The sequence below is a fragment of the Hyla sarda genome, chromosome 3 (assembly GCF_029499605.1).
Source record: "Hyla sarda isolate aHylSar1 chromosome 3, aHylSar1.hap1, whole genome shotgun sequence".
Classification (NCBI taxonomy): domain Eukaryota; kingdom Metazoa; phylum Chordata; class Amphibia; order Anura; family Hylidae; genus Hyla; species Hyla sarda.
Genome location: NC_079191.1, coordinates 309,573,800 through 309,588,914, shown reverse-complemented (window position 1 = coordinate 309,588,914; position 15,115 = coordinate 309,573,800). Strand labels below are relative to the sequence as shown.

The following is a 15,115-nucleotide window of genomic DNA, read 5'->3' as shown; positions in this document are numbered from 1 at the left end:
ACAGCACAACTCTGGAAAAGATGACTCAAGCATTAGTTTTTAATGGAGAATACAAGTTTTTACTAAAATGGACATGCCAGAAGAGCTGACAGGTTGTCTTTAAAGGGGTATTCCAGGCAAAAACTTTTTTATATATATATATATATATATATATATATCAACTGGCTCCGGAAAGTTAAACAGATTTGTAAATTACTTCTATTAAAAATCTTAATTATTCCAATAGTTATTAGCTTCTGAAGTTTTCTGTCTAACTGCTCAATGATGTCACGTCCCGGGAGCTGTGCATGATGGGAAATTATCCCCATAGGAACTGCACAGCTCCCGGGACGTGACATCATCATTGAGCAGTTAAACAGAAAACAACAACTCAACTTCAGAAGCTAATAACTATTGTAAGGATTAAGATTTTTTAATAGAAGTAATTTACAAATCTGTTTAACTTTCTGGAGCCAGTTGATATATAAAAAAAAAGTTTTGGCCTGGAATACCCCTTTAATGTAGAAATACCATGGGGTTAATTTATCAAAACCTGTCCAGAGGAAAAGTTGCTCATAGCAACCAATCAGATTGCTTCTTTCGTTTTTGAAAAGGTCTCTGAAAAAGCGATTTGATTGGTTCCTATGGGCAACTCAGCAACTTTTCCTCCAGACAGGTTGTGATAAGTCTCCCCCTATGTACACACAAAACAGAGCACTACCCTTCCCCAACACTTCTAGAGAGTTAACTGCCTCCGACAGTGCCATTATATTCAGAGGGCCGCGGGAACTTTCAGCATTCTTTTTTCCATTTGAAGAAGAAAAGGAAAAATGGATATAAAGCTCATAAGACAGTGACTGCCATGCTTACCATTACCAGTGCCAAGCAGAATGGCATAAATATGCTGACGTGCAATTTTATAGACCAGGGCTTGAGAAGGGATGTGGGGGTCATTTTCATCTTCTAAGGTGTTACTGCAATCACTTTCTCCAAGACACAGAACATTGCAGATCATGACATTGTCACCTTTGTAGTGTTCCTCTAATGCTATCTGTAAAAAAAGAAAGGCATCTCTTATACATATAATCTAGACTATAGACAGATTTAAAATGGTTTTTATTCTGTACAATAATATAGAAAAGAATAGTAGCGGCACATACCAGTACATATAATTATCTGAATTTATTGAAGTATCCTTTAAAATGAGAGGTGAGAATTAGCCAAAGCTGACTGAAGAAAGATGACTATGACCGTTTTGTGGTTGCCCGCTTCCTCTGGCCTTCTTCTTGTGAGTGGGTGACTATATCGTTTGCCACTTCATTTTGCTGTCAGTGGTCCACAATGTACTTTTAGCTATCTGGTTCCCATCTCCATATAAATAAATACAGATTGGATCATGTTGCAGTAGTGCCCTCTGTGCCAAGTGTAATCTATGTTTCTTAGGGTGCATTCACACTACGTTTTTGCAATACAGTTCCTGCATACGTTTTAAATTTTGCATTGACTCTCCATTGAAAACAACATGCGAAAAGGTGCATCCGATTCTGTCAGTTTTGCATCTTGTACAGTTTTGACCGTTTTTTCCCGTACCCAAAACCGTAGCCTACCGCGGTTTTTGGCCAGGGTGAAATACTGTATACATTTTTTTTAACATGGGAGTCAATAAGAACCGTATGTGCGTACGGTTCCATCCGGTTTGCACCATACTGTTTTTGACTTTGCACATGCGCAGTGCACGCTGAAAGTTTTTTTTTCTTGGAATTTCAATCAAACAAGTGAAACTTTATTCATAATGGAGTGAAAAGTTAAAAACGTATTCTTTTTTTTTTTTTTTTTTCTTAAAAAATGGATACAACTGGACATAATTTTTCCAACCATATACGGGTTAAAAAATTTTGCACATTTTGATACAGTTTAGTACGGTTTTATAGAAATCCATTTTTCATCAAAAAACCTGATGCGGGAACTGTATTGCAAAAACGTGGTGTGCATGCAGCCTTATTTTGCATTGTTACTGTAAGAGTGGTTCCTAATCCTATTGCCAGGAACCTCTTAAAAATATTAACCCCTGCTATAATGCATCCATTGTAAGGAGAACATACATATGTCTAATACTCCTATACTGCTGTACAATGTAAGGGTGAATTCACATCACTACTGTGTCATCCAGCTGCCGATTCCGGCAGGGAAACTTAAAAACCACACTGCATGTCATTCATTTGAATGAGCCAGACGGAGTCAGATAGTGACTCTGGTCGGCCCGTTTTTAAAACGTATCAGTTTTATTGCTGGACTAAAATCAATATCTGACTCTGTATGACACAATCGTGATGTGAATGTAGCCTTATATTGGATTAAGACTATTACAATGTACACTGCATGCATCTAGGCATGGTTACCAAAATCTAGTGAGGTAAGAGAAAGCAAGAAATTGAGCAAGAAAATGAGATAAGTTACTGAAAGCTTTATACACTTCCACATACTTTGTGTCCTAGGACCTACATGGTAGTTCCACCTATCCCTGAATAATAGGAATTCTAACCCAATAGCTGTTGAGTTATTACGTGCAACCTAAGTTACAAAAGGTTTTGTAATAGGTGAAATATTGATTCATTTATGTTCACCCTTTCATGTGAGATTTCATCTATCTTTAACTTCTGGTACCCGTTAATCTTCAGAGCTGTCATACATGTGAAGACATGAAAGGCATTTCCAGCACAGGAGAACTCTACAATTTGTCAAACATGACGAAGTAGTGGAAGTAAAGGTGCTCACAATACCCTTCCTCATAGTACGCAGGACAGACTTTGTTACTGTTTAACCTGCTCAACTATAGCCACAATATGTAGAACATGAGAAACGTTGCTACATATTGAATAGATGATTAAAACGAGAAGCATATTGATGGTTCTTACAGGAGGTCAGTGAACCTGGAGGCAGAACGCTAATCTGGGATACTGGGGACTGTACTAATCCTTATCAAGCTTTGATATTCTTATGATGATGGGATGATTGGCACGTGCGCCTACCTATCTAATTTTAACCACCCCTTTCCATATGCATTTAGGGCATTTGCAAACATCATGTATTACATGTTTTACCATTCATAAAATACTATGCTTAAACTTTAATGAACCCTGTTCATTCTTGGTCTACCAAACAGGAATCTTTAAACTCCAATTTTATTTTTTATTTTGATGTCACCCATAAGTAATTTTGTTCATTTTATTATTCATTGCTTTTCTTCATTCTTTTTAGTCCCTGGTATGCATGCCAGCCGTAGCTTTTTCTGTTGTGGCAGCTTATCACTAGGGGTTTCTGAAGCCAATGCCACTGCAATCTGCCGAGTGTTATACGTATAAAAATGCCCTATAAGACCACCCATGAACTACTGAGATGAAAAGGGTATAGGGGTGTTATAATAATGCATGGTATGTGCCCATATTACAGCTGCAAAATAAAGAGCAAAGGAAAGTATAAGTTACCTGTACAATCTCCTGATCCTGACATACGCTTGCTCTTGACTTGTCAGCGCAGGACTTTGGGCTGTGGGATAACCAAGATGAACTTTGTTGTGGTAGAATATAAGACTGTATCCCTTTCTCCAATAAAGTCAAATCGAAATTTGGAGGCAGCATCTTCTCTACCTCCTTAAAACCATGTGGCAACAGTTGTATTTTAGAAATAAAAGAAGCCACAGCTCGGATGACATTGGCCCTCCTGTTGCGTTCATTACTATATGAATGATATGCACCAACACATTTTCTGTGAAGCGGTTCCATCATGTTTTCTGGAACTATGTCATTGCCAAGAAGACAGGCAAGAAGTGGCAGGTCTGCTAGTCGAAGGCCCAGTTCTCCACAGAAGCTTTCCCTGGAATACATCAGAGTGACAAGCTGGTCCAGGCGAAGCTTATTAATGGAAAAATATGGCACTGTGTCAAAGATGAGATAGTCACTATCTTCCCCTAAAATTCCAAGACAGTTGTGTTTGAGAGCATAAGACGCTGTCTCATAGTCACCTTCAACTTGTGAGCAAATTATCTCCTGGCCAAGAGCCTTTACAGCAAATCGCGTAAATGTAGCTATTCCGGATGGGATGAAGAACTTATTGCGTCCAGGCTGCTGTCTGCTGGACTTAAGAAAATTAAAAATTTTGGACACTTCACTGCTGTCACGCATTCGTCGCTTGACCCATTCTGCCCGTTTCTTCTGTTCAACAACACCATCAAAAACAAACACTAAGCGAATTCCAGCATTCTTAAATGCATCAATGAAGTCCTGCAAACTGGTAAGGTATTCCTTCCATTGTCCTCCGTGAATCCAGGCCTCTGGTGTGTACCAGGTACGCAGACAGCACATTGCATCGACAACTATGGTGGGAACACAGTCTGGATAAGAAGATTTGTGCCTAGTGGCCATAGTCCTAAGGTTGACCATGCTGCAAACATTGGAGCATGAATTCTGTACAAAGCCTTGCAGTCCTTTGATGCCCATTATTGCTACAACACTGTGGAAAGTATATCTATTAGGTAAAAATAATAAAGTTCATCTGAAAATGTTGACAGCAATGAGGGCAGACACATACAGGTACTAGGGATCGACCGATATCGATTTTTTAGGGCCAATACCGATAATCTGTGGAGGTTAGGGCCGATAGCCGACAACTTATACCGATATTCCAGTATAAGTTATCGGCTATTTAACCAACCCCCCCCCCCGCTGCAGATCATTGATTTAAAGCGGGCGCTTTAAATCAATGAACTGCAGCGGCTTTTGCGGTACCATAGGCCGTCGCCGCCACCCACTTCTCTCCCTCTGCCTGTCCGGGGGTCGTCCTGAGTCCTATTACCGCCACCGCGCCCCCCCACCGCCGCACCACTTCGCACCCCCACCACCGCACCGCATTGCATCCCTCACCGCACCGCCCCGGCCCCATTGCCTCCCCCATCCCCGGTTTTATAATTACCTGTTCACGGGGCCTGGGGTCCACTCTACATCTGGCTCGGTGGCGTCCTTCTGAGCTGTCACGGTGCGCACTGACGGTGACGTCGCATTGAGGACGTCACTCGTCATTGCGCACAGCGTAACGCAGGACGCAGCAGGAGCCAGAAGTAGCATGGACCCCGGCCCCCAGGAACAGGTAATTATAAAACCGGGGATGGGGGAGGCAATGGGGCCGTGGCGGGGCGCTGGGGGGGTGCGATGAGGTGCGTAGGGGGGGGTGGTACGTGGTGCGGTGGGTCGTGGGGGGGGGGTGGTACGCGGTGCAGTGGGGGCGGTGCGTGGGGCATTATCAGATTATCGGCAAGGTAATTGCCGATACCGATAACGCCCAAAATCGTGAATATTGGCCAAACCGATAATCGGTCGATGCCTAACAGGTACCATACGATGGCAGCTACAAATCAAAAGTTTTACTTAAAAGGGGTACTCCGCCCCTAGACATCTTATCCCCTATCCACAAGATCCCCAGCAGCAGGACCCTTTGGATAGGGGATAAAATGACTGATCGTGGGGTTCCCGCTGCTGTCATCACTGCACAGAGCAAACTCGCTCTGTGCGTAATGACTGGTGATACAGGGGCCGGAGCATCGTGATGTCACATCTCCGCCCCCTCCCATAGACTTGTATTGAGGGGCGGAAAGTGATGTCACGATGTTCCGGCCCCTGTATCGCCCGTCATTACGCACAGAGCAAGTTTGCTCTGTGCAGTGATGGCAGCGGGGTACCACATCCGAGATCACGGGGGTCCTGCTGCTGGGGATCTTGTGGATAGGGGATAAGATGTCTAGGGGCGGAGTACCCCTGTCTTTCCACTAGAAGAGAGATGTCTTTTCAATCGATTGTTGGTCTTCAACATACTTATGGAGGTATTCTACACATGGGTCAAATTGTCCATACAAGGACACATAACAGGCAAGAAGGAGTGTGTATTTTTCTATTTGCATAGGGGATCAGAAGAAGCAAAATCTGGTGATTCGCTTCTTCTGTGGAAGATACCAACTACCATTAGGCTGATTCTGTAAGGCATTTGAATGGCATAGTAGAGTCTTGGGCACAGATCTCACAAGGATTTAGGATGAACAAAAAAATATGCCTGCTGTGCATTTCATGGGGCTGGTCATAGAATACAATGAGAGAACAGATTCACCTATTTTCCTCACAAATGCACCAAAAGGCAATCATAGACATAGTGAATGAATTAACTAATTGATCCCGATGGGCAGTGAATTGGCAAAACCCAAATCAGGCAAAACTTTTCCTTACTTCCCTCCAAAAGCTTATTTAATAAAAAATATTATTTATCAGCCCTACAATGTAGACTGCTTAAAAAAAATAAAGGGAACACTTAAACAATGCAATGTAACTCCAAGTCAATCACACTTCTGTGAAATCACACTGTCCACTCAGGAAGCAACACTGATTGGCAATCAATTTCACATGCTGTTGTGCAAATGGAACAGACAACAGGTGGGAATTATAGGCAATTAGCAAGGCACCCCAATAAAGGAGTGGTTCTGCAGGTGGTGACCACAGACCACTTCTCAGTTCCTATGCTTCCTGGCTGATGTTTTGGTCACTTTTTAAAGGGGTTCTCCACTGCCTTAACCTACTTTTGGCAGTTAGTTAGCTCTGTGGCTATATGTTATTAAGGCTTTTTTTTTCATGTTGCTAACAGTTCTGTATGTGGTGTTTTGCTTACCTTTTTTCCAGACCCGAAAGCCGGTTTCTTCATTTGCTTCCTGCCTAGCCTCGACCACTTTTTTTCTTTTCTTCCGCCGCCATCTTGCCACCGGGATGTCACCGTGGAGGGTGGTGTGTTGGAGGCCGGCCGGCCGGCCTGCCCCTCGCTCCGTACGTGCCCGCCTCCCGCGCGACGGAATGCTCTGTCGTAATCAGCGCGCACCCTCCTTACTTTCAGCTTCTTCCAAGCTGACTGCGGATTGGGCTGCTTTTGGCGAATTGGATGCCGTGATGGGCGCATGCGCAGTTGGTCTTCGCTCCGGAGGATCATCTGCGCATGTGCCATAGTGATGTCAGCATCGGGCCTGACGCGCTGGAGGATTGTTAACCCTAACCTGGCCAGAGGTGAGTCCCGGAGCGCTGGACAGCTCCTGAAGGTTTGCTATGGCAGTGTTTCCCAACCAGGGTGCCTCCAGCGGTTGCAAAACTACAACTCCCAGCATGCCCAGACACCCGAAGGCCAGCGCTCAGGGATTCATCTCTGGCCAGGTTAGGGTTAACAATCCTCCAGCGCGTCAGGCCCGATGCTGACATCACTATGGCACATGCGCAGATGATCCTCCGGAGCGGGGACCAACTGCGCATGCGCCCATCACGGCATCCGATTCGCCGAAGGCAGCCCAATCCGCAGTCAGCTTAGAAGAAGCTGAAAGTAAGGAGGGTGCGCGCTGATGACGACAGAGCATTCTGTCGCGCGGGAGGCGGGCACGTACGGAGAGAGGGGCAGGCCGGCCGGCCTCCAACACACCACCCTCCACGATGACATCCCGGTGGCAAGATGGCGGCGGAAGAAGAGAAAAAAAGTGGTCGAGGCTAGGCAGGAAGCAAATGAAGAAACCAGCTTCCGGGTCTGGAAAAAAGGTACGTAAAACACCACATACAGAACCGTTAGCATCATAAAAAAAAGCCTTAATAACATATAGCCACAGAGCTAACTAACTGCCAAAAGTAGGTTAAGGCAGTGGAGAAACCCTTTAATGCTTGCGGTGCTTTCACTCTTTTGGTGGCAATTGACAGAGTCTACAACCCACACAAGTGACTCAGGTAGTGCAGCTCATCCAGGATGGCACATCAATGCGAGCTGTGGCAAGAAGGTTTGCTGTGTCTGTCAGCATAGTGTCCAGAGCAGGGAGGGGCTACCAAGAGACAGGCCAGTACATCAGGAGACGTGGAGGAGGTCGTAGGAGGGCAACAACCCAGCAGCAGGACCGCTACCTCCACCTTTGTGAAGGAGGAGCACTGCCAGAGCCCTGCAAAATGACCTCCAGCAGGCCACAAATGTGCATTTGTTGACTCAAACGGTCAGAAACAGACTCCATGAGGGTGGTATGAGGGCCCCACATCCACAGGTGGGGGTGGTGCTTACAGCCCAATACTGTGCAGGATGTTTGGCATATTCGCCATTGGCGCCCTGTGCTCTTCACAGATGAAAGCAGGTTCACACTGAGTACATGTGACAGACGTGACAGAGTCTGGAGACACCGTAGAGAACGTTCTGCTGCCTGCAACATCCTGGGTCAGTAATGGTGGCATTTCTTTGGAGGGGGCCACACAGCCCTCCCTGTGCTTGCCAGAGGTAGCTTGACTGTCATTAGGTACTGAGATGAGATCCTCAGACCCCTTGTGAGACCATATGTTGGTGCAGTTGGCCCTGTGTTCCTCCTAATGCAAGACAATGCTAGATCTCATGTGGCTGGAGTGTGTCAGCAGTTCCTGCAAGAGGAAGGCATTGATGCTATGGACTGGCCCGACCGTTCTCCAGACCTGAATCCGATTGAGCTCATCTGGGACATAATGTCTCACTCTATACACCATCACCCCGTTGCACCACAGACTGTCCAGGAGTTGGCAGATGATTTAGCCTCTTCCGAGATACGTTCCCGCCAGTATGTAGGTTGCACCTCTAAAACTTTAAAGCGTACCAGGCAGATCCAACAAAAAAAACTTTTTTTTAAATATATCACTCAGAACCAAATCCTGACCATGTACATCTAATTTTTATGTGTCTTTTATTTTTTTTTATTAGACTTTTAATTTAGCTCACTAGTCTGAATTCCTCTCAAAGGAAGGGGGCGTGGCCTCACTGTGCAGGTCTCCACCCCCTCCCTCAGTATGCTGTCTGCTCACATCTCCCCTAGCATTAGCAAAATTACAACTCCCAGCTTGTCCTCACTGACAGTAGCGGGACACAAGCTGACAGTGGGAGGATTGTTCCACAGCTCACAGCTGTCAATCAAGGAAGTGTGTCCATGACATAGGTGATGATGCATGGATACAGCAGGACTAATATGTGTCCAAGCAGGCAGGGGGGGGGGGGGGGGTTGTTTGACTGGCTTTTTCAGTATGAAATACTGCAAAACTTATTGGTTTTGCATGCTTTACAACATATCAAAAGTTTTTGTATCTGACAGTGCCCATTTAAAGACCAGAATACGCAGGCATATATCGGATACAAAAAAATTTGCATAATTTTAATCCCAATATTTCTGCACTGTCTAAACACTTTAGGGATATTCATGGAGGGAATGTGAGTACCCTATGCGTGATGGGCATAGAAAAAAATCAGAAGGCCCATTCGAGGGGGGGATATGAGGAGACTCCTCCTTAATAGAGAATCCTTTTGGATGTTTCTATTATAAACTAGGGAACTTAGTGGTTTCATTTAGAGATGAGCGAACTTACAGTAAATTCGATTCGTCACGAACTTCTCGGCTCGGCAGTTGATGACTTTTCCTGCATAAATTAGTTCAGCTTTCAGGTGCTCCCGTGGGCTGGAAAAGGTGGATACAGTCCTAGGAGACTCTTTCCTAGGAATGTATTCACCTTTTCCAGGCCACCGGAACACCTGGAGGCTGAACTGATTTACGCAGGATAAGTTATCAACTGCCGAGCCGAGAAGTTCGTGACGAATCGAATTTACTGTAAGTTCACTCATCTCTAGTTTCATTCTTCGGCAGGATCTTATTTTGACATATTAATGCAACACAATATTCCTAAAATGATTTTGTGTTAGATGGTTTACCATGTAAATAATATCTGTATAAGTTTGATGTACCACATATGTACATGTTGGCTGGATCCACCAAAGTGTGTGTATCCATCCATTCTCACATGTTTAAAAATGGTGAGAGTGCATAATCCCACTCCGGTTGTAATCCATGCCACATTTTTTAGCTTTGTATAGCTTGTAACAACCATATGACTTGTTAATGGTGTATATAAGTACAATGGTGTTACTGAGTTTTATGCCATAATTAAGGGCGCTATAGCCCGAAACGCGTAGGCAACTATGCTCCTGTGTACCCATTTTATTCAGATGCCACAATAAAGCTACGGATTTTACCTGCCTTCCCGGTGCTGGATACTTCCTTCTACTGCTGTTCATTTTGGAAGGGTATGATTTCCCACCCCCCCCCCCCCCCCCCCTCCAGTCTAAGCACGGGAGAAGGGACGAGGATTGGAGCGGAATTGTAAAGCACTAGTTTGCAGATTCTTTAGTCTAGGTCTGGGAGGACATCACTCAGGAGACCATCTGCCACCTCATCAGGAGAATGCCCAGGCGTTGTAGGGAGGTCATACGGGCACGTGGAGGCCACACACACTACTGAGCCTCATTTTTACTTGTTTTAAGGACATTACATCAAAGTTGGATCAGCCTGTATTGTGGTTTTCCACTTTGATTTCGAGTGTGACTCCATATCCAGACCTCCATGGCTTGATAAATTTGATTTCCATTGATAATTTTTTGTGATTTTGTTGTCAGCACATTCAGCTATGTAAAGACGAAAGTATTTTATACGATTAGTTCATTCATTCAGATTTAGGATGGGTTCTCTTAATTAAAGGAAAAAAACTTTTTTTTATATATATATCAGCTGGCTCCAGAAAGTTAAACAGATTTGTAAATTACTTCTATTAAAAAAAAATCTTAATCCTTTCAGTACTTTTGAGCTTCTGAAGTTAAGGTTGTTCTTTTCTGTCTAAATCCTCTCTGATGACACCTGTCTCGGGAAACGCCCAGTTTAGAAGAGGTTTGCTATGGGGATTTGCTTCTAAACTGGGCGTTTCCCAAGACAGGTGTCATCAGAGAGGATTTAGACAGAAAAGAACAACCTTAACTTCAGAAGCTCATAAGTACTGAAAGGATTAAGATGTTTTAATAGAAGTAATTTACAAATCTGTTAAACTTTCTGGAGCCAGTTGATATTAAAAAAAAAAAAAAAAAAAAAAGTTTTTTCCTGGAATACCCCTTTAATGTTCCCTTAATTTTTTTGAGCTGTGTATAATTCCGATGCATGATATAGCCTAGCTAAACAAGGAGAACACAGCTGCTATATTAACACAAGGTTAATATACTACAGCAGAACAGCTAATTGTAAAGGCTTAGGGTGTGTTCACATGGCGGAATGTCCATGCGTAATTCAATGGGATTTTGTTGCCCTGTTCACATGGTAAAAAGAATAGACTATTCTTTGAGCTGAGTTCGCATAGCAAACAGTTATGTCCCCATAACAATGTGCATGCCACCTATACCCCATAACAGTGAGCCTGCCATCTATACCCCATAACAGTGAGCCTGCCACCTATACCCCATAAGAGTGAGCCTGCCACCTATACCTCATAACAGTGTCTGTTACCTATACCCCATAACAGTAAGCCTGCCATCAATACCCCATAACAGTGAGCCTGCCACCTATACCCCATAACAGTGAGCCTGCCATCTATACCCCATAACAGTGAGCCTGCCACCTATACCCCATAACAGTGTGCCTGCCACCTATACCCGATAACAGTGAGCCTGCCATCTATACCCCATAACAGTGAGCCTGCCACCTATACCCCATAACAGTGAGCCTGCCACCTATACCCCATAACAGTGAGCCTGCCACCTATACCCCATAACAGTGAGCCTGCCATCTATACCCCATAACAGTGAGCCTGCCACCTATACCCCATAACAGTGAGCCTGCCACCTATACCCGATAACAGTGAGCCTGCCACCTATACCCGATAACAGTGAGCCTGCCATCTATACCCCATAACAGTGAGCCTGCCACCTATACCCCATAACAGTGAGCCTGCCATCTATACCCCATAACAGTGAGCCTGCCACCTATACCCCATAAGAGTGAGCCTGCCACCTATACCTCATAACAGTGTCTGTTACCTATACCCCATAACAGTAAGCCTGCCATCAATACCCCATAACAGTGAGCCTGCCACCTATACCCGATAACAGTGAGCCTGCCATCTATACCCCATAACAGTGAGCCTGCCACCTATACCCGATAACAGTGAGCCTGCCACCTATACCTCATAACAGTGTCTCTGTTACCTATACCCCATAACAGTAAGCCTGCCATCTATACCCCATAACAGTGAGCCTGCCACCTATACCCCATAACAGTGTGCCTGCCATCTATACCCCATAACAGTGAGCCTGCCACCTATACCCCATAACAGTGAGCCTGCCATCTATACCCCATAACAGTGAGCCTGCCACCTATACCCCATAACAGTGAGCCTGCCATCTATACCCCATAACAGTGAGCCTGCCACCTATACCCGATAACAGTGAGCCTGCCACCTATACCTCATAACAGTGTCTGTTACCTATACCCCATAACAGTAAGCCTGCCATCTATACCCCATAACAGTGTGCCAGCCACCTATACCCCATAACAGTGTGCCAGCCACCTATACCCCATAACAGTGTGCCTGCCACCTATACCCCATAACAGTGTGCCTGCCACCTATACCCCATAACAGTGTGCCAGCCACCTATACCCCATAACAGTGTGCCAGCCACCTATACCCCATAACAGTGTGCCAGCCACCTATACCCCATAACAGTGTGCCTGCCACCTATACCCCATAACAGTGTGCCTGCCACCTATACCCCATAACACTGTGCCTGCCACCTATACTCCATAACACTGTGCCTGCCACCTATACTCCATAACACTGTGCCTGCCACCTATACTACATAACAGTGTGCCAGCCACCTATACCCCATAACAGTGTGCCAGCCACCTATACTCCATAACAGTTATACTGTTATACTGTGCCTGCCACCTATACTCCATAACAGTGTGCCAGCCACCTATACCCCATAACAGTGTGCCAGCCACCTATACCCCATAACAGTGTGCCTGCCACCTATACCCCATAACAGTGTGCCTGCCACCTATACCCCATAACAGTGTGCCAGCCACCTATACCCCATAACAGTGTGCCTGCCACCTATACCCCATAACAGTGTGCCTGCCACCTATACCCCATAACAGTGTGCCTGCCACCTATACCCCATAACACTGTGCCTGCCACCTATACCCCATAACACTGTGCCTGCCACCTATACCCCATAACACTGTGCCTGCCACCTATACCCCATAACACTGTGCCTGCCACCTATACCCCATAACACTGTGCCTGCCACCTATACCCCATAACACTGTGCCTGCCACCTATACCCCATAACAGTGTGCCTGCCACCTATACTCCATAACACTGTGCCTGACACCTATACCCCATAACACTGTGCCTGCCACCTATACTCCATAACACTGTGCCAGCCACCTATACCCCATAACACTGTGCCTGCCACCTATACCCCATAACACTGTGCCTGCCACCTATACTCCATAACAGTGTGTCAGCCACCTATACCCCATAACAGTGTGCCAGCCCCTACACCCCATAACATTGTGCCTGCCACCTATACCCCATAACACTGTGCCTGCCACCTATACTCCATAACAGTGTGTCAGCCACCTATACCCCATAACAGTGTGCCAGCCCCTACACCCCATAACATTGTGCCTGCCACCTATACCCCATAACAGTGTGCCTGCCACCTATACTCCATAACACTGTGCCTGACACCTATACCCCATAACACTGTGCCTGCCACCTATACTCCATAACACTGTGCCAGCCACCTATACCCCATAACACTGTGCCTGCCACCTATACCCCATAACACTGTGCCTGCCACCTATACTCCATAACAGTGTGTCAGCCACCTATAACCCATAACAGTGTGCCAGCCCCTACACCCCATAACATTGTGCCTGCCACCTATACCCCATAACAGTGTGCCTGCCACCTATACCCTATAACATTGTGCCTGCCACCTATACCCCATAACAGTGTGCCTGCCACCTATACCCCATAACAGTGTGCCTGCCACCTATACCCCATAACACTGTGCCTGCCACCTATACCCCATAACAGTGTGCCTGCCACCTATACCCCATAACAGTGTGCCTGCCACCTATACTCCATAACACTGTGCCTGACACCTATACTCCATAACACTGTGCCAGCCACCTATACCCCATAACACTGTGCCTGCCACCTATACCCCATAACACTGTGCCTGCCACCTATACTCCATAACAGTGTGTCAGCCACCTATACCCCATAACAGTGTGCCTGCCACCTATACCCCATAACAGTGTGCCTGCCACCTATACCCCATAACACTGTGCCAGCCACCTATACCCCATAACACTGTGCCTGCCACCTATACCCCATAACACTGTGCCTGCCACCTATACTCCATAACAGTGTGTCAGCCACCTATACCCCATAACAGTGTGCCAGCCCCTACACCCCATAACATTGTGCCTGCCACCTATACCCCATAACAGTGTGCCAGCCCCTACACCCCATAACATTGTGCCAGCCACCTATACCCCATAAATATGCCTGCCACCTATCCCCCATAACACTGTGCCTGCCACCTATACTCCATAACAGTGTGTCAGCCACCTATACCCCATAAGTGTGCCAGCCCCTACACCCCATAACATTGTGCCAGCCACCTATACCCCATAAATATGCCTGCCACCTATACCCTATAACATTGTGCCTGCTACCTATACCCTATATTCCTATAACAAAGTGACTGCCACCCAATAACAATATGCCTGCCCCCAGAACACTATGCCCGCCGCCTAATTCCCTAGAATAGTGCTTTAATTGTGCGTCTGCTACAAATCAGCCTCAGATGCTCCCACATTGTCTTCTCCCCCATAGCAGTCTACCCGCCACACAAGCCGCGTAACACCTCTAGCCGCAGGACTATATTGCACTACAAGGCAGTTACTGCACTACGTCTTACCTTCAAGGACCTTCTGACGTCAGGCGATCACGTGACAACAGGAGTCACGTGGTAGAAGAGCGGGCTTTTCCAGTGTGCGCTGTTGCTGCGCACTGTTGTGGTGGGGTCGGAGAGGCGGATGTCGGCGCTGTGTGCGATTCTAATTGCCAGTCACCTCCGGCGTTGTATATCTGTATACTGACGTGTATAAGGACATGCTTGCTGTGGCATTACAATTACATACACTCTCTCACCAGATTTATGCTGTCCTATCTGAGGGCAC

General features: G+C 45.9%; 1 protein-coding gene across 8 annotated transcripts in view; it reads right to left on the bottom strand.

Moving 5' to 3' along the window:
- Positions 1-14,897, bottom strand: part of FAM120B (family with sequence similarity 120B) — a 305,127-nt gene extending 290,230 nt beyond the window's left edge. For 3 of the 8 annotated variants that reach the window (XR_008891441.1, XR_008891440.1, XM_056567024.1), the window contains exons 1-2: positions 3,465-4,652; positions 850-1,030 (exon numbers count right to left, since the gene is read on the bottom strand). Coding sequence is in view for 6 of the 8 variants with exons in the window: in XM_056567024.1 (XP_056422999.1) it covers positions 850-1,030; positions 3,465-4,475 (1,192 nt within the window). In the remaining 2 variants the exon portion in view is untranslated. Of the gene's footprint in view, positions 1-849; positions 1,031-3,464; positions 4,654-10,068; positions 10,117-14,853 lie in introns of those variants that run through there. The other 5 variants (XM_056567028.1, XM_056567026.1, XM_056567027.1 and 2 more) reach the window with 5 other exon arrangements.
- Positions 14,898-15,115: the final 218 nt, after the last annotated feature.